A 24090-nucleotide genomic window follows, 5' to 3' on the forward strand; every position below is an offset into this window, starting at 1 on the left:
CCCATGTTTTCTGATTATCCACTCTTTTTAAATTTTATTTCTGCCTTTATTACAGAGAAGCAAGATATTTCTCCCTAGATCGCTGCTTATTCAGAAGGAAGAATATTAATAATTCTATCTCTAAATACTTTTAGACTTAAAAATAGAATTGCAAAATTATAAGTATGTAAAATTATAAAAATTAACATATGTAATACATTAACTTAAACATTTAGAATGACTAAATTCTGAATTATCTGCCTTTATATCAACTTTTCTTCCAATTTAAGTTTACTTCATGAAACTCTGTGTTCCCATTTTCCTTTGTAGTGTGTCATCTTTCAGAATACTCTGACGATCTCGCCTCTATCATTCTCTCTCTTTCCTCTCCCTCCCATTACCCTCCTTCCCCGCCTTTCTCTCTCCTCACAACCTTGACCTTCAAGATCAGATGAGAGTTTCTTCATCATCATTCTTGCTTCCATGCTTAATCTGATCATCTTATTTCCAGTATTTCTTTTTCCTATCCATATAGTTCCCTTCATTAATTACCTCTTTTACATTAATTACCTCTTTACAAAAATTCCTTTTGTAAATACGTTCTTATGTTCTTGGAATAGCCTTTATTTTACTTTGTATAACTTCTTCTCTTGACTCAAGAGTGTATCCTTCAGACACTTCTCTAAAAAACTTTCTCTTATGAAGCAGCATTCCATTTTATTTCAGTGTGAAGAGAGGGCTAAGGAAATAAAAGGCCAAATAAGAGAATGAAGTTTATAACCATAACAGATTAAATTGCATATCCTATTTTAGAGCTGGAAAAAATGAAAGAGATACCCATAATGATTTTCCCTGGTCGCTGTGGTCACTCAGTTATCCGTGTCATAAAATAGCAAGTGATTGAAGGCCAAAATCTCCTCTTAGTTGATGGTTTCAGCCTTCTCATCCAATTTGTGTCTTATCAGTGTGCATTGCATTTAGTTGCCTGTCTTGTACAAGAGGTAAGAGCAGGAAACGGGAGATAACCACATGCCCCAGAGCAGTCACAGATGGGTGAATGCAAGCAGGAGCCGGTAGGTAGCCTTTGCTGTTCATGGGCTGCACTTATTACCCAAAGAGAATACAATAATTAAAAGTAAGAGTAAATTGTAATTGTTTTCCGTTAAATATTTATTGAGGTTACCACATCCTACTGTGGGAGTCAGATCAGAAAACATGTGCTTGCTGGCAGTTGCATTTCTAGACCCTATCACATGACATTTTGTGATTCTGCAAAATGGACAAAATGCTTGTCTTACTTTTTAAAATTGTGTTTCATGCAGATATATCTGACTATCCTTAAATCAGGTCACTGAACAGAGGTGTGCAAGAGATCTATGAGTTGGTTATATAAATGTGAAGACATAGGATTTTAACCTTGATCATTGTTAACATTTATAATTAAGTTTTTCATTCTTCCTTTGATGTGCTTGGAAAAAGTCAACTCAGTTACAGTTTTTCCTCGTCCTGCAAAAAAGGCCTCAAATGTAAAGGTTTTATGACTCAGATAAAATAGAGTCGCATTTTAGTGTGTGCATGTGTGAGCATCGTCTAATGCAATTGTTGGAAGCTGCACACATCCTCGAATGCTAAGTATATTTAGCTAACCATCTGAAGGCCCGTGAAGCATTTCGGAAATAGAAATGCTTGCTTCAGCAGTAAAGCACATTCCTGACTTGAAATTCAAATAGACCCAACAATGTCCTTCTTGATTATCGTGAAGCAGTTCAAGAGGAAATCTTCTGTAGGCAATGAATGGTGTATTTTATAGCTTGGATTCTGAGCAAAGTTAATTATGTAATAAATACTTCGTCCTTTCAGTTTATACATAGGTTGTTGAATTGACTTTGTTTTTAACCTAGTAATTTGTAAACCTATAATACAGTGATAACCAGTGACAAAACAGTATCACACAGGTTTTGTAAGGGCTCTAAAATGCCTTCCGAATCATCAGAAAATGAAAATATGTTTGTTAGGTCTTTAGTGTTAGAAATTACCTTGCACTATGATTTTTTTTGAAATGTTATTCTCTGTGTGACATGTACATTGCTTTAAAAATGTAAACTACAGATATAAGATGGTAGCAAGGGTTAGAAAAACACTCAACTAGGAATCAATAAAACTGAGTTCAAGTCCCAGCTCTGTGACCAGCTAGCTATATGGGGTAGAAAGTCATGCGGACACTCTAGGTCTCCGTTTCCTCATTTATAAAGCAAGTAGGTAGGCTAGATAATTAAACATTTTAAATAACAATGTTCTATGATGAGAAAACACCAATTAATAAAATATGTACTATAATATTTCTGTACCCAGGGTTTGTCTACCTGCCTCCCTCTTGTCCTCTCCTCTCTACCAGTTCCAGCTGTTTAGGGTCCCCTTTTCTATGCTCTTCCAGCACTTTCTACTTATCTATATTGTAGAATCTACCACATTATTGCAATTGCCCCCCCCTTCTTTTAGCTTTCTTGTCCCTCATAGTGTAGGTTAAGGACTCTGTCTGATCCTTTGTGCTGAGCTGGTGCATGGCACACAGGGGTACTGAATGATCAGATTTATACAAGCCAAAGAGCCTTAAACAAACTCAGTTCCCTCACTTGTTTACTCCATCCCTCAATATATCACCATTATCTTGGCTGGCAAGAGCTGTAATAAAACCCTAACCTATAATTTAAATATACTGGTTTCAAAAGCCTTCAAATGTCTACATTTTACCAAATGTGTAACCATATGTGGTGAGGCTGACATTTCTATGGAAGAGGAAGTGAATGGAACACTACGTTTTCATGTAAATATCAACAGCCTTTTAATACACAGAACTGATAGTTCACTAAGTGGCTCTCTTCCATTCAGAGGGATAGATTTTCCTGCAACTGATGACCTCATTGATTAAATAATGAGCAAGTTAGAGACATATTTGTAGGATTTTTTAAAACCTGGCACTGCCAGGTAAATCACTTTAAAATTAAGAAAAGAATTAACCAGTATGTTTGATATCATCCTCATTATTCTCTTTATATGTGTTTTGTAATATTTAAATGTGGCTTTTGTATTTTTGAAAATATATGGACTAAGGCATCCTAAAGCCAGATATTCTAACAACATGAGTGTATATTTTGTTGGCATTAAGGAAGATTCGGTACCTTTATTTTTATAATTGAGAACTTAATACTTGCAATTTGCCTCAACATGAAGATTGTTCAGATTACTTCTTTACAGGTAAAGGATATACTCTCTTCAGAAAGAACATGGTTATTTAAATAGTCTACATATTATCACAGGTGAACATGTCTGTGAGCATGACCTCAGTGTGTTCACAGACAGCAGCGCCTCTTTGAAAATATCTGTCATGTCAATGGATGGTATTAAATACGTTTCTGGATTAGCCCAGCTACACAAATGGGCCATCTCTGTAGATTTATAATGATGAGTATTACTTTTTCCAAAACTAAATGTATTTAGTCTTTTATTGGAAAAGAGATTTATGATCACCTGACTTGTCAAAAGGTATTTAAAGAAATTTCTGCCACTGTATTACCTCATGATGTATCATGCAGTTGTGAAAATTTTTGTGCAGTCCAAGGCAACTTGAAAGTATTTTTAGATCATTAAGGGAATAACCTACCTCTTAACTGAGAATTCTTTATTTTAAATGAACACGTTTCTTATATGAAATAATGTGGTATTCCCAGTAAGTACATTAATAGTTTTTCATGGTGTGTTATAGAAAATCAAATTATATCTCTACCATCAAAGACTTCTGGGAATATAATTAATCATGGCAGTATTTTGTAAATGGATGGATAAAAGCGAATATAACATTAACACACTAAATGCTTTATTTAGTGATGTACTCTCATGTCCTCCATTTACTTTATGATTAGAGGCCTTTGAATACTTTGATATGCTGTCATTTGCTAATGTGTGTAAGTTATGTGTCCCCACCTGTGAGCATTGTTAAACCTTGGTTGTCATGGTTACTCTTATTACCATTGGCCAACTAACATTTAGCCTTTCTTTTTCCTTTCCTTTTTTATTTTTTATTTTTTGCTGCATTAAAATGGAGCAGTAAACCTGACAGGTGAGGAATAGAGAATAAACCCCTTTCATGCTCAGTAAGAAAAAAAAAAACAAGATATGGGTAGACTTGGCAGGTATTGAGGGGGTGAGGGTGGAGGTTGGATATAAAGCTGATACCTGGCAAATAGAAGATGGATAAAGCCTACATATATATAAAGTAAATTGACGTTAAAATGATTCTGGGAGAAAAAGATTATCTGCATAAGAAGATAAGACATATTATCTTTATGTAAAGCTAAATTTAGAAGGCATTAAAACCACTCTCTGAGTTTTGTTTGTTGTTAAGGTGAAGTGAACATTTTTGTGTGTTAGTGTGTCTGCACAAGAGAAATGTGAGGTGTCCCTTAAGTTGTTTTGTTTTTTGTTTTGAAGGTCAGTTTTTAAGTTTGATCTTTGATCAGCTCTCAATACAGGAATACTACTAGCTTGTTCAACCCTCCAAATATTTATTACAATGTCTTAATGAAAACCCTATGTAATTCCTAATTATTTTCCACATCTTCCAGCCTTGAATAATAATAGTAATCATAGCAATAATAATAATAATATCTGTACTGTTTAATTATTGACTGATTGGTTTAATCTAACCTCTTAGCTTTCTAATTCATATCTATCTATATATCCATATAAATAAATAAATATACCTGATTAAATTTATACTGAGGAAAGAATCTCAGTGCTCATCTAACTTGCCTTCTTTCCAATGTTATATTTCTGTGGTTCTTAGGAGTGGTCCTTGGATCAGTAGCAGCAGCATTAGCAGGGAACTTAAAATACAAAGTCTTGCCCCACCCCCAGACCTACTGAATCAGGAACTGGGCATTGGTCCAGCGACCTGTAGTTTAATAAGCCCTCTCAGGAGGTTCTGATGCATGATAACATTTGAGAACCACTACTGCATTTCCCCCCCTACAATCACAACACTGATCACCAAGCTTTATTACACTTTCCCTGACAGGAAGCTTGCTACCTCTATGAGGGTCCTTTTTATTGATTTATTTTTATAGATCACTGGTTACCATTGATTCAGCTAAAAACCACATGGAAATTTGTGTGTGTTTCTCCACCAAAAGACAAAACACTTTGAACCCGCTTAATATACCTAGACGTCTACCTTCCCATTATAATACTGTCCACATCATACAACTTTATCGATGCCTTCTTGTCCCATTAGTATGAAACTTGAGCCAAAAGTTAGATATCATCTTCTAACCCTCCTCTATTTCGTAAGTGAAGAAATTGAGGTTTGTAGTTGGCTTACCCAAGGAGAGACACACCAGTAGTGGGAGAGTTGGGGTTTTATTCCTACTGGTGTCCGAATTGTGAAATGCTTTTTTGTTGTGCATTATTCACATCCCAAACAAACACATGCTTTTATACTGTTAGTGATTTTAGTCATCTCTGAAAGGTTGTCTTCTGTTCCCGTTTTCACCCATAATTCCTGTACACGGTAGATAACTTCTGACTGCAAGAAATGAACTTACACTGGGGCTTTTTAATCTTAATAGGAAAAAAAAATAGTAAGGCAGAATTTATAATCTCATTCTAGTCCCTGTTCTTTGCTTTTTAAATAGTTTAATAGTTTAATATGAAAATAAAGAGACCTCTGAAAACTTAGGAAAAATGTTACAATACTTTCATGTTGGACCCAATTTAAACAGGAATATGCCATTTAAAACTTTACAACAATAAATGTATTTTTAAAGCTCTTTACTAGTGGTACTGATGCTGGCCAAACTCCTCATTTTGCAAACCTTTCTTGGAAACTCTTTCTGTTAGACACCAGCCATTAAGCACATTTCTGTTTTAAAATAATGTGATAAGAGTGCGGGAAGCCAGAACTATCCATGTTGTGATCATCAAAATGAAACTAAACAAAACAAAATTTAAACTGCTGGTTTTCCTAGCTGAGGAGGGATTTTGGAGTCTGAGATCTTGGATGTCATTTCATTTGAACAGATAAGTGAGGGAGATGCGAGGTATCAAATGTCAGGACACCCTTTCCAATTTATTACAAGTGTGAATTATACTTTTACTCCAGTGCTTTGGGTTTTCCGAGACGCATCTGGGCAACAATATGTGATTTTCAGCTTTCCTGGCCCGAGAGAAACTGACTAGATTTCTTCAGAGGGTATTCTTTTCTGTCCCTGAGTCTCAGTGTCACTTCCCTGCTCTCAGTGTAAAAGCAGAAAGGAAGGTGTTCCATGTCACCTGCAGGACAGAAGTTGTCTTCTTGCCCAGTTATTTCTACTTTTGGTTTCCATAATCCTGCCACAATGACAGTGGAGCCACTTTGAAAATGTATAAAAGGTAGTCAATGAGTCTGGTACATCAGTGAGGAAATAAGAATCTTTGCAAATGTGTGTGAAAAGACCAAAACCTGAGAAGGGCCTCAGGGATGATCTGAAATGTGGAGACCAGCCATCTGTTCGTTACACATGCGGTCTACTGACAGGCCACACTCTGACATTTTATTCACCCCTTTAGATTCTGCATCTTCAGTGGAAAAATGCGTCTGTCAGTGTTGTGAGGCAAATATTCCCAGCATAAACACTCTGACATTTTCTGCTCTGAAACTGGTCATCTTATCCTTCTTTCCCATGCTCTTCTGAGCCCCATTCTCTTCCTTCTCCTGTGTTTCCTGCCAGCCCTCCATCGCTGCTTTTCTTCCCATCTTACACTCCATAGAGCCAGAGCTCCCAGGACCTGTCGCACACCTCAGTTCACTGCTTTCCTCTGATAGGTGTTGTAGTTTGGCAGCACCTTCTGTCCTAAGACTGTGTCTATCTCCTTTAGGTAGAAATAGGAAATCATGAGACAGGGTAATCCAAAGTTTTAAAAGAGCAAGGTGTTTAGTAGGACTTGCCCAAGAAAAGTCATGAATCAACCAAGGTTTGCCAAAGGCATCTCACTTGAACCGGTCAAATGCACTTTCTCTTTGCATCCATCTTCACCTCATCCCTGGTTTGTTTTATTTTATACAGATGAGCAGAGATGGAAGGAAGACTATTTTCTTTTCATGAAACAATCTGTGTGACACTGAATGAGAGCCCATTGACATAGACACACAGACGAGCTGTACCACAGTCATAGTGAAAAGACAGAGGGAGTTTTCTAAACACTCTGCTGCACCCCTTCCCTAAATTAGAATTCCTACGCTCTGAATCGGGGCGGGGGAGGGGGAGATGCTCAAATTATGACCCTAGTGTGGGGATTGCTGGAATCAGTATTTGAAGGAAAGCACTTTGAAAAAGACTTTTGAAGTGAATTGTTTATCTCAGTCAAGCTGAAAGAAAATAGTTAGGTACCACTCTGATTATTTGGGTTTGAAAAAAAAAAGAATCAAGAAATCTTAAGGGGAAAACCTGACATTTTTATATAGACATTTGTTAACAGTACATTACCATACTTTAAATCAGAGTACTTAATAAAACTAGTAGATATCAATTAAAACAAAGATAAAATGAATGTGTGAAGTATTATTTATAAATAGAAACTGAATGGTTCATATACCTGAATAATCATTAGGAGAGTGGAACTACCCTCTAGGTGAAGTTACTTTTTCTCCAATCTTACTGTGATTGACTTTTGTTAACAAAAATCTTAATCATAGTTAATATCAATCATAAGTTAAGTTAGCTTAACACCATAAACAGCCAACACTTATTTTTTTTTTGGGGGGGGGGGTGGGGATTTGAAAGAGAACGTGAATGTTGCTCTTGTGTCCCGGTCTCCTTCCAGGTGTTAGGCTGACTTGGAATCTTAGAAATGTACTCACTGTATTTCTCTGCCTTATGGGAAAATCCACTGCAGGTTCACTTTATAGCCACCAGTTACATATTCTTAGAAGAAATCGGGTCTGATTTAGAGGCCTAGTAGTTTAACTCCAGGGTAACAGTAATCTTAGTATTGGCTGCTAGGGGTCCTCTATCCTGTGCCTCACAAACAGAACTAGTGGATAAGGGCGAATCGCTGAGCAACGATCCAAGTGTATCTCACTAACACTGCCTTCAAGCCTAAAGTCAGAGTCCCAGAATTGTTTCATTCTCCAGCTGAAAGAGGACTTTGAGATCATCCACCTAAACAAAACTTAGCCCCGAGGAAATACAGTAGGTCAAGTAAGGAAAAGCAACTTTGAACAGGTCACAAAGCTAGCCCATCTGAGTTTTAAAAGTAAAAATTGGGGAGGAGTATGACTCTCTGCTCTTTAAATCTGTTTCAGTTTTTTGTACTTTTTTCTAAAATTTCTTAAATTTTTACTTTCTTCCTATAGGAAAAGGGCAGAGTCTGACTCTAGAAAGAGCAGCATACCGAACAGTAAGGAGGTCCCTTCACACCATCCAACAGACCCAGTAGAACTGAGGCGCCTTAATTTTCAAACACCAGGTAAGAGACATGACTCATCTTGCCCATGTTGCAGTCTACGCTGAAATTGTATAGCCTAGTCGATACTGCCTTGAGAGATGAATGTGTCACTTTATTTTCAACAATTTTGTGTGTCCTTCTCTTTTATTTTTATATTATTGAGATTTTTCCAAAACATACATCTTGAAAGGAAATTAAGCCCTTTGTGCAAATCTGAGGTGGAGTATAAAAAAGGAAAAACATGTATTTCTTCAAATTTGGACAATTTATATTCTTTTAAGAACAGTTACATTTTATAGGCTTATTAACACAGTTATGATTTTTAATGACATGTATATGGAAAGAATTCAGGTTCTCATCTTATAAAATGAATGAATAGGTGGTGGATTAATGTTACATCATTCAGAATATACAGGATGGGCAAGAGTAGGTATAGAGTTATTCATATGGAATAATACAGTAATAAATAATGATACAAGAATCAACTCTATGTTTCACGCACTCATAACTGCAAATCTAATTATGCTCCAGCCTGTATTTATTCTGTATTTTTATATTAATTTGTATCTATGTTATTCTGAAAGAAAAGGGGAGGGAGGGAGAGAGAGAGGGAAGGAGGGATGGCCAGATGGAGAAAGAGGAGGCTGGAGGGAGGGAAGGAAACAAAATCGGACTCTCATTGACCAAAGAACGTTTCCTACTGTGGAGACTCATAGCGTGGCTGAGAATAAGAATATGCTTGTTTTTGAAAATAAATAACCTCAAGTGCTTCAACAGAGGAAAACTGTTCTTGCTATGGGGCATTTTGTGCAGTTAATTGGAATCTAGTTCTGTTTTGCTGTCTTTTAAATAAATCTTATTTATAGCAAATGAAGGGCAAGTGGTCAATGGTAAAGAGAGATGAAAATATAAAACTGAGTGGCACTATCTTCATAGCTAATGGTCATGAACGCAGTAAAGAGCTGATCCAGGAAGTCTGCTTGATTGAAATGTGGTAGCGTGGTACCCCCAATTATTGGGAGGTTTTCTCTGTGTCCAATGGATGTCCTACCTCCCAGTAATAGACACCACAGGGTCATTCAGCTACACATTTGTAGTGAATTGCTTAGAGTTGAAAATACATGGTTTATTGTATTTAGCTTATTTTCTCTTTAACATGTAGATGTGTCATAGTAACTGTTACCTATTCAGCTCAGAGAAATGTCTGGCATTTACAAAGTGGTTATACAAATTAAAAATGCGCTTTGTTTAACTTATATTGCAAATGAAGTTTGACTTTTTAAAAATTCTGTTTTAAAAAGCAAAATACACTGAAACGGTCATCAGCATAAAAGGTGGGAAATAAATGTTCACGTAGCCAAAAGCCTCCTGTATGCATATCACTAAACACACTGATCAGTGTGGATTATGCGCATGTGCTGATGACTGAGCAAAGATCCCTGTGTCACCTTGGCTGATCTCTGTGGAGTGGCCCGCTTCGTGCTCCATTAAGGCAACTTGATATGAATTGAGTAATAAACCTTCTCTGTTCAGCACTTTTTGAAATAGTAGTGCACTGCCTTTTTCAGGCTACAGGCACCTTCTTAATTCATGTACTTTTCAATCTGGCGAAACCAGTGTATAGAGGAGCTGAAAGCCACAGAAATAAGCTGGTACATGATTTCATGACTATGTTGCCTCATCACCGTTATGAGAGCAGCACATTATAGAAATGGGGGAAATAATTAGGTTGCTCAGTATCTCGGGCTTGGCACTGCCTTCACCTCCTCTGGCTTGTGTGTTAAGTGTTATCTGTATTGGAACCACCTTGGTCTTCCAGCAGAGACAGACGCACCCTGTAGGGTTCAGGGGAAAGCGAAAGGCAGCCCCGAGAAGAAAGCCGGTGGGAGTGCTCGTCCCTCCACCTCCAGCACCAACAGAGAATGTTTCTGAGCATGAATGCGAAGCACGAATGGGAACTGTGTAGAAAGGATTACTAGCAGGGGACAGGTGATTACAAGAAAGAGAATAGAAAGGCCTTCAACCAGGAGACCTCCATCTGCAAATACTTCTCACTTTTATGGGTAATTTTGCAAATAATGGCCAAACCCAAGTATTCTATTAAAAATCAAATTTTTCCCAATGTATATGGACATGTTAGATCCACATAGAGAGGGAACCTGTTAAATGCGTATAAGTCACTGGGAAGAGAAATGAAGGCCACAACTGCAGTGACATTCATTATGTCACCAATGGCTTTACAAACTTCCAGTGGGAACCTAAGTATATAGAAGATACCATTTAGCCAAGTTTAGACTGACCACCTCAAATGGATAATAGAATGAAGTTGGGGGGATGAATAAAGGAGAGAGGAAATAGTAGAGGAAGAGGATAGAACAACAGAAAATTGTCCTGAGAACCTAGCACAGCGGTTCTCAACCTGTGGGTCGCGACCCCTTCGGCGGTCGAATGACCCTTTCACAGGGGTCGCCTAAGACCATCCCGCATATCAGATATTTCCATTATGATTCATAACAGTAGCAACATTACAATTATGAAGTAGCAACGAAAATAATTTTATGGTTGGGTCACAACATGAGGGACTGTATTTAAAGGGCCAGAAGGTTGAGAACCACTGTCCTAGCACATCTGTTTATGCAGGAAGCATTCTGTTGTGCCCTTTAGCTCAGGTAAGCAATCTACTTTAGTTGATTTGTTGAACAAGTCTATTTGCCTCCCAAGATCTATAATGCGGCCTGCTGTCCTGAAAAATTGGACCATTTTACAAAGGAAATAGATGTGGCTGTTAATGTGAAATGCATGTTAATGTGACCATTTGCTTCAGCCAGTGGCTATGAATTATCTGAATTACTTGCCAATAGGATGAGAGCAGAAAGCAGGATTGTTAACCTAGGAAACTTTTTATGCTTTTTCCTCCCCTCTTATTCATGAATAATGGTGGGCTTTCCTGGATGACGAAAAATGACCCTTTACTAGGTGTTGCATAGCCGATGATACGACACTACTTGATTTTTGTATTTTAAACCAAAATTGTACCTTTCACTCCCTGAAATGTGCTTTAATGTTCATCAGACCTCTGAATTTATAATTTGTTATACCTAAACATTATAAAGTTTGGCAGTGTTTATTAATGGCACGCAGAAGGAGGGAATTAATGATCCATGCATTCACTTTAAACAAATGACTTTCAATGAAATCAGAAGCCGGTGATTTTCATAACCAGCCCCAACCACAGAACATGTTCATGAAAGCAGATTGATTTCTGCTTCTGATGAGTCTGTCGTGGATGATAAAATACCAAATAATACCGTTTAAAATTCAGTGGTTCTTTCAGAAGGTAAAGGAAGACTTTGCTTAGTTCATGGATTCTATGCATTCTACTTTTCCTGTTAAGCCATCTTCTGAATGAAAATTCTGTTTACTTTTTAAGTTACTTATTCTCGTCAGAGAGTCTAAATGTAAAGAGGCAGACTTTCCCCCCTCAATTCTGCCATCTATTCAAACGGTTTTGAAACACACCTTCCAGTTTTCACATAAATGTGGCACTATAACAATTCATCCGCTTCAAAGCATCTTGCCCTTCACTGCAGTGCCACACGCACACCTGTCTCTGGGTTGGAAGAAGGAAAAGGGCAGAATTCTATGCACCCTGTCTCAGCTAAGGCACCAAGTGGAGAGAGAGCACCTGTTGCTTTCAGTGTGACCATCTTTGGGAGGTTGCGAGATGTGGAGAGAACATTAGTTTGGCACACTTTCCCAGTTTGGGGTGGCAGTCAAGTCACTGTTCCGGGAGCACTGCATTCAAGCACCTGGACAGGGGGAGCAAGTCACACACCTTCCCAGTTGAGAACAGGCACCTCTGTTTGTAGATATTTGCCATGAATATGTGTATCTGTCCATCAGGTTCAGATGCCAGTATATCAGCCAAGTTGTATTTAGAAGGGGACCTACCTGATCTCTTAAATCAATATGGTTTGCAGTAATAAACCATCAGTTGTTGGTGAAGGGGGCCACTCAGAACCGGTGTGGAACACATAATGAAAGGAGCATTGCTTTGTCACCTATGACCTACAAAAGTAAGGCACAGACCTAAATATATAAAGGCATCATTTAGCCAAGGTTGCCAGGGGTGGGCAAACGTTTTGACTCGAGGGCCACAATGGGTTCTTAAACTGGACCGGAGGGCCGGAACAAAAGCATGGATGGAGTGTTTGTGTGAACTAATATAAATTCAAAGTAAACATCATTACATAAAAGGGTACGGTCTTTTTTTTTTAGTTTTATTCATTTCAAACAGGCCGGATCCGGCCCACGGGCCATAGTTTGCCCACGGCTGGGTTAGACTGATCACTTCAAATGGTTAATGGAATAAACTGGGCAAAATGAGAAAGGGAGAGGAATTGTGGCAGAAGAGCTAGAATTGACAGCTGATCACGTGTTACAAGCGGAGGAAGGAAAGAAAATATTTACTTTTAAAAGAAACCTCTCTTAAGCCGCATACATCTTTGTGGGCAGCAGTAACTAGGTGTGTGTTAGGATGGTTGATAAATAAGTTACATATTAAACAAAAGTAAACTATGGGAGGAATTATTTTATTTTTATCTTAAAAAAAAAAAAATCCCGCTCTAGCCAGCTTGGTTTAGTAGATAGAGCATTGGCCTGCGGACTGAAAGGCCTCGGGTGCAGTTCTGGTCAAGGGCACATGCCTGGGTTGCAGGCTCAATCCTCAGTGTGGGGCGTGCAGGAGGCAGCTGATCAATGATTCTCTCTCATCATTGATGTTTCTGTCTCTCCTTCTCCCTTCCTCTCTGAAATCAATAAAAATATATTTTTTAAAAATCCCGAGTCATTATAGGATTGCTCCCTTTCATGCATATTTTTTGTTCTTAATTACAAAAGCAACACATATTTTGGAGGGGAATTTCGTGAAATAAAAAATAAGCTTGTTGCCGAAACCGGTTTGGCTCAGTGGATAGAGTGTCAGCCTGCGGACTGAAAGGTCCCAGGTTCGATTCCGGTCAAGGGCATGTACCTGGGTTGCGGGCACATCCCCGGTGGGGGGATGTGCAGGAGGCGGCTGATCAATGTTTCTCTCTCATCGATGTTTCTGACTCTCTATCTCTCTCCATTCCTCTCTGTAAAAAATCAATAAAAATATATTTTAAAAAAATAAGCTTGTTAGCAATTGTTGTACTTAGGTTGTAGCTATACAGGTGTTCATACAACTCAAATTTGTTGTATGTTTAATTTTTTTTGGTTGGAAAAGTAAAAAACACACTTTTAAAAATTTTCCTTTATTCCACTACTTTTTATTTTGTTATTCGACATGTTTAAAATAAAAAGTAACAGATTTCCTATAACTACTCCACTTTTACCCTCAAGAAAGGTCTACCATATGTAGCTCCATGCATACCCTTCCAGGCTTTTTCTATGTATATACAGGTTTTTAAGTGATAACCTATATGGCAGGTGTATAGAGATATAGATAGGCGCATTTCCATACCATCTCCTGTTTTAACGGTTAACTGTATAAAAGTAGACTTTGTTACAAGACAGTGGATTAAGTTTCATCTCCCTTTTAGCAACTGATAGCACTCTGCTCTACAGATGTTGCAAAAGTGTGGACTCATTCCTTATGAACAGAGGCCGTTATTTTTCCCAGGTTTTGTTCTTGCAAACAATACTGTAATGAGCAGTACTGAGCCTCTCTTCTCACATCATCTTTGCTGTTTCTGAATGTGAGACATCTAGAAGCATGATGGCAGGGATGTAGGGTTGGCACATTTACCATTTTGATATGGACTGCCAATTACAGATTTTTTTGAAATGTTGTAGAAAGCCTTTACTTACAGTGTAGTCCCTCTGACCCATGGCCTGTAGAATTGGACAAAATGACTATGATAAATATAATATTGTCAAGAGATGGTAATATATGAGAAAATCAAAGCAATTGCTAATATGCGTTCATATTTTTACTGTTTTCCAGTGAAGCAAATTTAAAAGTTCATCTCAGAGAAATAAGCTTCATTTCTAATACAAAAATGGCCCGTAACCGGTTTGGCTCAGTGGATAGAGCATAGGCCTGTGGACTGAAGGGTCCCAGGTTCAATTCCAGTCAAGGGCATGTACCTTGGTTGTGGGCACATCCCCAGTAGGAGGTGTGCAGGAGGCGGCTGATCAATGTTTCTCTCTCATCGATGTTTCTAACTCTCTATCTCTCCCCCTTCCTGTCTGTAAAAAATCAATAAAATATATATTTTAAGAAAAGATATATACAAATATGGTGTAAGGGAACATGTAACTAATAGCATCATATAATTCTCCAGTCACCACCTCTCTCTATGCTGGCAAACTCCATCGCCCAAACACACACACCGGATACCACATACCACGCACCACACCTTTGGCTGACTTGTCAGTTTCCACCAGAAATTTTTTTCACTGAAAAATTTTTTCTTTCTGTCTCTGCACCCCATACTCACACACCACCCCCCAGAAAAAAATTCAAACAAAACCCAAACTCTTGTGTTTATACTTGCATCTTTTAGGAAAAGAGATCTAAAAAATGATGATCAGATATTACAACATACAGACCTCATTTTTATTTTGTAAAGTGACCTCAGTATGTTTTGCCCTAAAGCATACATGGATGGTAGGTGATTGATGGGCTGTGAAAAACAAAAAGAAACTCATAAGAAGTTAGCATAGAAAAAACAATATCAGCAGCAGAAATGTCTGTACAGCAATTTGATGGGTTTCAAAAGCTCTTGTGCTTTCTTGATCCATCATTACTTTTAATTGGATCAATGCTAACAAGGTCCATTTTTTCATATACTGTCTTATCTTCATCTTTGGTTTGGTACTGTAAAAAACTTAGGTATATAATGTAGATTAAGAATACCTTATGTGCTCTTTATATATTACACTAGAGGCCTGGTGCACGAAATTTGTGCACTGGCCTGGGAGGTTGGGGATCCATCAGCCTGGCCTATGCCCTCTCACAGTCTGGGACCCCTCAGGGGATGTCTGCCTAAGTTGGTAGGCGCACATCCCTCTCATAGTCTGGGATCCCTTGTTCCTTACTGCTCCTTATTGCTCAGCTCCCTGCTCCTTAAAGGCTCCTTATCGCTCGCTCGGCTCCCTGCTCCTTAGAGGCAGGCTCCTAACTGCTAGCGCTTCTGCAGAGGTAGGAGAGGCTCCCGCCACCGCTGCTGCGCTCGCCAGCCATGAGCCTGGCTTCTGGCTGAGCAGTGCACCCCTGGGGGAGTGCACTGACCACCAGGGGGAAGCTCCTGCATTGAGCATCTGGCCCGGGTGTTCAGTGCACATCATAGTGACAGGTTGTTCTGTCGTTCTGCCATAAAGGTCACTTAGGCTTTTATTATATAGATTTTGAAAATTGGTTCTTAGAATTTAAATGGTAAATTTCTGATATAAAGAAACATGGTTTATTCAAATTTTGCACTTTTGGAAATGATACATTAAAAATGAGTTTTAGCCCTAGCCGGTTTGCCTTAGTGAATAGAGCGTCAGCCTGTGGACTGAAGGGTCCCGGGTTAAATTCCAGTCAAGGGCACATGCTGGGGTTTTGGGCTCGATCCCCAGTAGGGGGCATACAGAAGGCAGCCAATGATTCTCTCTCATCATTGATGTTTCTCTCTCCCTCTCTCTTCCTCTCTGAAATCAATAAAAATATATTTTTTAAAAATGAGTTTTAATGATGCCATCCAGTAGTTACTTGAAAAATCACTCTTGGTGTAGTTTTCCCTTAATGATGATCCTAGTTATGGATTAAGTCAAATTGGCATTACATTTTTACCAAGAAGCAATTATACCTTACAAATCAATGTTCTCTTTTGTATTTCATTCATCATTTGTGAGACAGATAGTAAACATAGAATTTTTTTTTCATTCAGATTATTTTAAATAGTGCATACATTATGTAAAAAGTCTGACAAATATTTTACAAACTTCGTTTTTCTCTCTGTTAATTCAATTAAGTGCACTTTTGACAGGACTGCAGTAACAAATTTGATGAACAAATTAGTTTCTCCCTGTTCCATGACTACAAACTGTTCAGCCTTTATCACAATTTGTTGGGGAGGAAACCTTAAAGAGAGGATTCCTAAAGCCCTTACACTTATTAATAACAGAAAAAAATCACCTGAAAGATGTTCCACCACTACCACTATTAGTGACCTCAACAACTCTATTTAGCAACATAGTTGTGATGAAGTGCCTATAGACTTCTACTGCGAATATAAAGCAAGTGTTTGATAAACATTTGTTTATAAAGTCATATGAAGCGTACTGTTGATTAGCTTACTTAATAAAATCTAACAGCATTTTCAAAGCAAAAACATTGTTAATTAGGGATTTTAAAAATATTGACAAATAACACTAGAGTTTTTAACATGTTGACTGTATAGCTTTAGTTCATGGTTTTGTGGAAGCTTATAATAATTTGATGAGAAGTAACTGGAAAATACAGGTGTGTAAGCACCTTTTCCCTCTTCCCTACCACCAAAAGAGACATACCTTCTGTAACGCAGCTATTACATTATTGGCACACTTGATGGAACTCAGGATAGTTTATGATCTCCGCATTTCTCTATAGATAGCCCAGTCTCACAGCCCATATTTTTGTGTGTGTTACCATTCTTCCAGTGTTAGACGATTTATGAGATAGCATGGCATAATGAGAAGTAACAGGACTGGTATCAAAGCCCCATGTAGCCATAGTTTTACTGAGAATTATGACCTTGGTCAAGTCCTTTTATCCCTCTGAGCTTCGTTTTTCTAATTAGTAAAATTAATGGGAGAGAGGCGGGAAAGTAGATGAACCCACTGGTTAGAGGCTGACTCATGGAAAGTATCACTGTCCTAGTCCTCACCCCATGCTCGTTCTCCAGCCCAATGCCTTGTGGATATAAGCATGCGGTATCTCATTCTCAACCTTCTTTGATTTTAATTCTCTCTCTCTCTCTCTCTCTCTCTCTCTCTCTCTCTCTCTCTCTCACACACACACACACACACACACACACACACACACACACACGAACCTTTTGCTCTTTTCAAAACAGAATTCACAATCTAGTTAGCCAGATGTGGCTGGCAAAGGTCTTGTCTTTGCCCCACAGGGTTTCAACAAAATTCTGACTCAAAGAAACGGAACATAACAATCTAGGTGTTCAGTTGCTATTGAAAAATCTGAAAAGTCTCTCCCTCTTGGCACTGCAGTGCTCTTGGGAAATACCTGCTAGTGCTGAATTGTTTCACCCTCCTGGACGTCCTCCTCAGCCCCCGTCACCCCTGGGGATGACGCTGACATTGAGACTGAATGTTGGTTGCCCTTTCACCTCACGCTTATTGTTGCTTTTATATAATAGAGAAACGTTTCTTCTTTCTCTGGCCTCCATTGAAAGGAGGGAAAGAAAAGAAAGCCCTAGAGGCTGCTAGTTGGAAGGAAATGGGGTTGAGTGCGTTTCTTTGCGAAGGTGTTTATGCCACACCTGGACACGTTCCTTGACTTACCTTCCCACCCTGGCCCCTTCGCCCACTGGAAACTTTGCCCCCTGCTTTAGGCGATCCTAACTGCCATTCTAGAACGCATACAGTAGAAAGATGTCACGCCAACTTAAGACTTTTTTTATTTAAAAGTCATTTAACTTCTCTGGACTTCAGAGTTCTCCTAACTTCATGCAATGCAAATGCTGGACTAAGCAAGCCCTAAGGTGCCTCTTCGCTTAAAATGCTGTGATTTTAATGTTTTACTGCTCACGAGGAAGCCACCACCACATTACTCTCACAAATATGCGCCCTATTAGAAGCAGGTGCCGTGTCTGTCCTCCAACCTCAGGCAGATTCCAGTGTCTGTATCCGTCGTTTTTCATATGAACAGTATATACTGTGGAGACCAAAGCTGCCCAATGAGCACTCTGGTCAGATTCAACAAGTACCTTTAAAATGTATTCATGTTGTGCATTTGTAGCTTCAAACTGATGAAGTCATGACCCTGCAAGTCCTCCTCAATTGTGAGCTCTTCTTCAAAGTCTTCAGTGCTAGTAATCGCTAAAGTACTAAAGCAGAGTCGAGTGTAGCAGCAGAAGAAAGCTGATCTCATCCTCATAAACGCTGACATGATTTTTGAGTGAGAATTAAATAAACGGAGTGATAGGTTCCTGTGTAGAATTCTCATAGTGGCTTCCACACTTAGAGGTTCTGATTTAATTGCTCTGGAAAGAAGGAATTTTAAAACACTGGTCTAATAAAAACTTTGGTTTGCAGCCTATGAACAATGGCCGGATTACCAGACAAAGGGTTGACAGGGCACCACAGTGAAGTCAGTGTGTCATAGCTTTCTGAGTGTGTCTGGCTTTCATTCATAATCTAAAATGCTTGACTATATCATATAAGTCCCTATCAGTGACGGGCAATGGAGAAGTCTGGGGGGGAATAATATAACGCTATGTTGTAAAAAATAGACCTTTGGTGATTATTTTCTGATATGAGCTAAAGAGTTTCCTATTAGAGGACTTTCATCCATATTTATTCTTTAGCATAATTTTTATGTTAATACATGATAGGCATTTTGGTTAGCTAAAGAAAATGGTGTTAAACTCAACTCAAAAAGTAGAATATTAAGCTGCGTAATAGTTTTGGGTCTTGCAGAAAGTAAATGTTCACCTCCCTTCAAAGAACAGGAGCTGTAACTTTTCGAGCCCTTATAAATGAACTACATCTAAGAGCTCCTTCTCTGTTCTTCCATATGTTCACAGATCCCTTCTACATATGGTAAGAAGGGGTCACAAAGAAGGAAGTGGCTCTAGGATTTATCTAACTCTGCACTTTTATTTTACACACAAGCAAATTGAGGTGCTTAATCACAATCGATTGTCCCTGTTAGCAGATGGCAGAACCAGAAGTGGAATTCATGTCCAGTATTCTAGTCTAGGGTTCCTTCTTCTATGTCATCAGATTCCCACAAGTTCTCCTTTTCCTGTGAAATACCCATTCTGCCATTTTTATTTGTTCTATAACTTCAGCTGAAACGATACATACTGACAAGTCTTCTGACTAATGATTCTTGAATGCTGTGGTATCTTTGAATGTGATATGTATATCCTAGTTTCGAATGTAAGCAGTCAGTGCAGGGTTGCTTGGATTTCTCTATAATTAGCTTCCAAAATAATACGTGCAGACCATTTTGCCAGTGCATGCCAGAAGTGAATATGTTGATCGCATCTTTGGTTGATGATTATGGTCTTCTGCTGCTGTTATACTAATACTTTTCCCATCTCCAACTGGCTTTCCTTTTGCAGCTTTGAGCAGTAATTCAGTCCCCTACGCCTCCCTGATTGGCTCTGTGTCCTCCCTCTCTAGCCAAACCACCACTCAGTCCATATATGATAATAACTCTCTCCCACGATTCGCTCGAAAAGGTCTAAACATCTTTGTCTCTGTTGTTTTCTCTGTTAAAGCACTGTAATGGATGTTCACATTATTCCGTTTCCATTTCCATTTCCAGACAAGCCTACAGTCTCGTGCCTTTGCATCTCCATTCTTGCCACTGGGGGTGCCTCATCTGGATAAGATCACTTTAATTACCAGACTGCTGTCACCCACCCCTGCCTTCCACAGAACGTAAATTAGTTCAATGCTATCATCTATATGGGAAAGTTCCAGAAATGGGCTCCAACATTTTGGTCCAAATGTATAATTATATCAGCAACAAATTCTACTTCTGAACCGACTCATTTTTATTGAGTCTCCTATTAAGATTTTAACTAACTGGAAGCAGTCCTTCGTGGCCAAACATGCTACCACACCAAAATTTAGAACACTGCGCTACAATGATGATCTAGAACCGTGATGGCGAACCTTTTGAGCTCGGCGTGTCAGCATTTTGAAAAACCCTAACTTAACTCTGGTGCCGTGTCACATATAGAAATTGTTTGATATTTGCAACCATAGTAAAACAAAGACTTACATTTTTTATATTTATTTTATATATGTAAATGCCATTTAACAAAGAAAAATCAACCAAAAAAATGAGTTCGCGTGTCACCTCTGACACACGTGTCGTAGGTTCGCCATCACTGATCTAGAAGAATCAAAGTAGTTCTCTGTTTAACTTGCCGGAACTATTGATAATTTGGCATTTGCGATAAAGGAACTTACTGGGTGACTTTCAATAATGGCATAATTTATAAAATGCCCATGAAGTAATCACATGTCATGTTGACTTAATGGTCACCGTTCCACAGGCTAACACCCTCCAATGAGTCCCAGGGACAGCCGACTGTCAACATGACTTCCAGCTTGAGCCCCTCTCTCTCCTCTGTCTGCTTCCGAGGCTCCCCTGGGGGCATGCTAGTTCAGGTGTTTCTAGCCAGTTGGAATGTGTATCGATAAGACATGAGTTAGCAGGTTCTTTCTCATGTTACTCTTAAAAAATGAATCCGAAAGAAATACAATGCAAATCATATGAAAAGGTCAGAAAACATTGGAAAGACACAGGAATCGTCAAAATTAGCAGTGGATTATTTTGAACTGAATCCGTGGAACTGATATTCTTCAGCTGGCAGACTGAACTATGCTGGGCCTGCCACCATCCCCACCCCCTCACCCCAACAGGACTTTCTTTCTTTTTTCACCTTTTCCCCTCCTTGTTCTTTCACTAGATTCATTTCGCATGAGTGGACAAAGATGTTTACACCTGGGGTAGATTGTAGGTTTACTGGGGGTCGAATAATGGAACATAGGTAGTAAAATACCACAAAGCCTAGTGTGGGCCATTTGTAAATGCCCAGGAGAAGGTCACAACCCCAGCTTCTACAATCTGCTGCTAGTGGGAACATTTTTGCACCTTTGTTTGGTGTCTGATTTTGTCATCAGTGATTATCATCTATGAGCTGTGGTGCATGCTATTCTTTGCGCCCATGTTTGCATGTGAATGTCAGTCACCTACAGATTTGTGAAGTATTAAAGCGATCTTCATCGAGTCACAATGTATAAGTGAATCCTGTAAAAAGTTGCTGCATTTTTATTAATCCCTTTTAAAAAGTATACCAGGCTATACATTTCATTTTTTTGTTTACAAACTCGTTCTATTTTGTTTTATTTACACCATCATTTCCTTTGCAGGTTCAGATGATTCCGGTTACCCTGGTAACCTTCATTCGTCAAGTTAGTTTTCCTTGATTATGCATAAGTCACTTTATGTTTCCTATCAAGCTACTCCTCTTTCCCTTTTAGGCCTTCTCAGTGTCCGTTTTCTTAGTTCACTTTACACCATTTAATTCCACACAATTTCCATTTCACACAGTGCAGGAGAAGGAGTTTGAAATGACCTAATAGTCATTACTCAAAGCAGAAGTTGACATCAAACCTGTCAGTTTTCTCCACGAGCTAACTGCATCGGTTCATAGCACAGTAATGCTTTCTTTTACACCAGGAGTGTTAGTATGGGAACTATGCTGGGTGACTTTTCATTTGGCTACAAAATTCATTCTTCCAGAGCATGTCCTGCTTTGAGTAACCAAACTATCTGCCTGCTTCCTCACATAAAACATCCGTACTACTCACACATTTTTCAGGCCATTTCTAACTATAGCATTTTCTATATTTTGGAATCATTAGCATCACTTTTATTGGTTTTCAAATGTGTTTCTTCTTTCCTTTCCCTAGGTATGGCTAGTCACCCTCCAATACCTATCTTGGAACTTGCAGATCATATTGAAAGGTTGAAAGCAAATGACAACCTGAAGTTTTCCCAGGAATATGAGGTAAGTCGGTGTGTCGATACTTGACAGTAATCTCTTCTTTGGAACCATATTCTTGAGAATTAACTTTATCAGTGCCTTTTCTTTTCAATGTGACTCATAATCTGACCTAAAAGTGTGTAACAAGTAGCCAATCTGAAAGTGTCTGTACAATCCAAACAGTGTTTATACTTTTAAAGGATGTTTAATATGTTCCGTGTGTTCAGTGTTACTTGGTGAAGTTGATTTATCTTTTCTGGTTTTACATTCATGAAATGTACTGAATTAATAAGCTTCCCAGTGAACCAAATGGGGGCCAAATACACTGATTCCTGGTGATAATCCTCACTGAGAAAGAGAGACTACAGGGAGTAGTAGCTTTCTCAGGACTCATAATTGTGCATGGCCTGAAAACGCTGTAACGACGGACTCATAATTGTGCATGATTTTATCCTTCCAGCTAGAATAGTACTGTTTTAACATTAAGGTAGTCATGTGTTCTCAGAAAATTACCTGTTTTGAAGTAATGGTGAACTGAATGGTGTCTTAAAATTTCAGAATTTGCAAAAGTGCTTTGTGAAAGTGAATGAAAAGTGTATGTGTGTGTGTGTGTGTGTGTGTGTGTGTGTGTGGATATTGGGCATTTGTCAGGCAGAAAGTTGTAAAACTGGGTATTTCTTGTATTCCCAAAGAACAGGGACCCATATTAAAGCCAATTCATGAGTTATGGATAACCGAACATTATTCTTTTAGGCCCGATTTAACTTAGCATAAGATTGCCATGTACAACTAGAATCTTGCAGCTGTGCCACACAACAAAAGGTTGTTGAGTGCGTGAGCAGCCCAAGTTCTACCAGAGAGTTTCTACTGATGACTTAGCATCTTGAAACACATCTCTGTTACCTCTCCTGGTTTCTGTTGCATTAACCTTAAGTGAGGATGTTGGACAAGATGATCTGTCCTTCCCTACCAGCTCTAACAATCTGTCCTCTCACATGTGGTGAGAAACTCTAAGGGGAGCCCCAGCCTCATGTGGCAAGAGGGTTATTAACCTAGGAAGAAGCTCCGTGTAAGAGAATGAGGAGTAGTGAGGCCTGTGGCAGTCTGGATATTTGCATGAATTTTCTAAAGTCTTCAACTCTTTCACTTTTGATTATTTTAAATTACTGTACTGGCTAAGCAAAACCTAACTGTAGCTAGCCCCTTGTATTTCCACACTGGAGATCTGGATAGTCTTTTATTCAATTAGACTACTCCAACATCTTTGTCAAATATTTGATAGAACACAAAAGGCATTTTGTCCGATTTTTTGTTTGTTCGTTTTGTTTGAGTTTTTTAATGTTTATTTCTTTTGGGGTAGTTTTTGTTTGTTTGTTTGTGCTCATTGTTTAAATCATTTTTTTAAATTCTGTTCCAAGTATTCAGGAGAACATTTTCAATTTTATGAAACTCACCTTGGATTATGAAATGTCTTATTTTACCAAATGGTCCCCTTATTTTTCCCTTGTTCTTCCCCTTGGCCATAATGGCTCTTTTAAACTTAATGCAGTATTCTTTAAAGCAGTTTCTGTAGATTTTGATTAAGGCTGCAAATTGAGTTTAACGCAAAAAAAAAAAATGAAGACATATGAGGAATGCCACCTAGGGCAGCATATAAACTTAGTGAAGTATCAGTTTTCACCAACCAGAAGTCTTTCTCCTTTGCAACCTGCTCTTTATCATCATCAGGATTTTTCTCATTGCTTTGCTATGTGATTTTCTCCATGGTTCCCCTGTAATACTTTATTCGCAATTATGAATATCATAATGAGCCATAAAAATTAAAATTTAATAGCTTACCCCGTTAATAAGCCACTATTTCGCTATC

The 24090-nt window shown here is 38.6% G+C and overlaps 1 protein-coding gene across 12 annotated transcripts in view; it reads left to right on the top strand.

The window, feature by feature from the left end:
- PTPRD (protein tyrosine phosphatase receptor type D) overlaps positions 1–24090 on the top strand; it is a 506304-nt gene that overhangs the window by 366041 nt on the left and 116173 nt on the right. For all 12 annotated transcript variants that reach the window (XM_059656673.1, XM_059656670.1, XM_059656671.1 and 9 more), the window contains 2 exons: positions 8369–8481; positions 22150–22247. In XM_059656673.1, coding sequence (XP_059512656.1) covers positions 8369–8481; positions 22150–22247 — 211 coding nt within the window. The remainder of the gene's footprint in view (positions 1–8368; positions 8482–22149; positions 22248–24090) is intronic.

This window comes from Myotis daubentonii, chromosome 11 (genome assembly GCF_963259705.1).
Source record: "Myotis daubentonii chromosome 11, mMyoDau2.1, whole genome shotgun sequence".
Taxonomy (NCBI): domain Eukaryota; kingdom Metazoa; phylum Chordata; class Mammalia; order Chiroptera; family Vespertilionidae; genus Myotis; species Myotis daubentonii.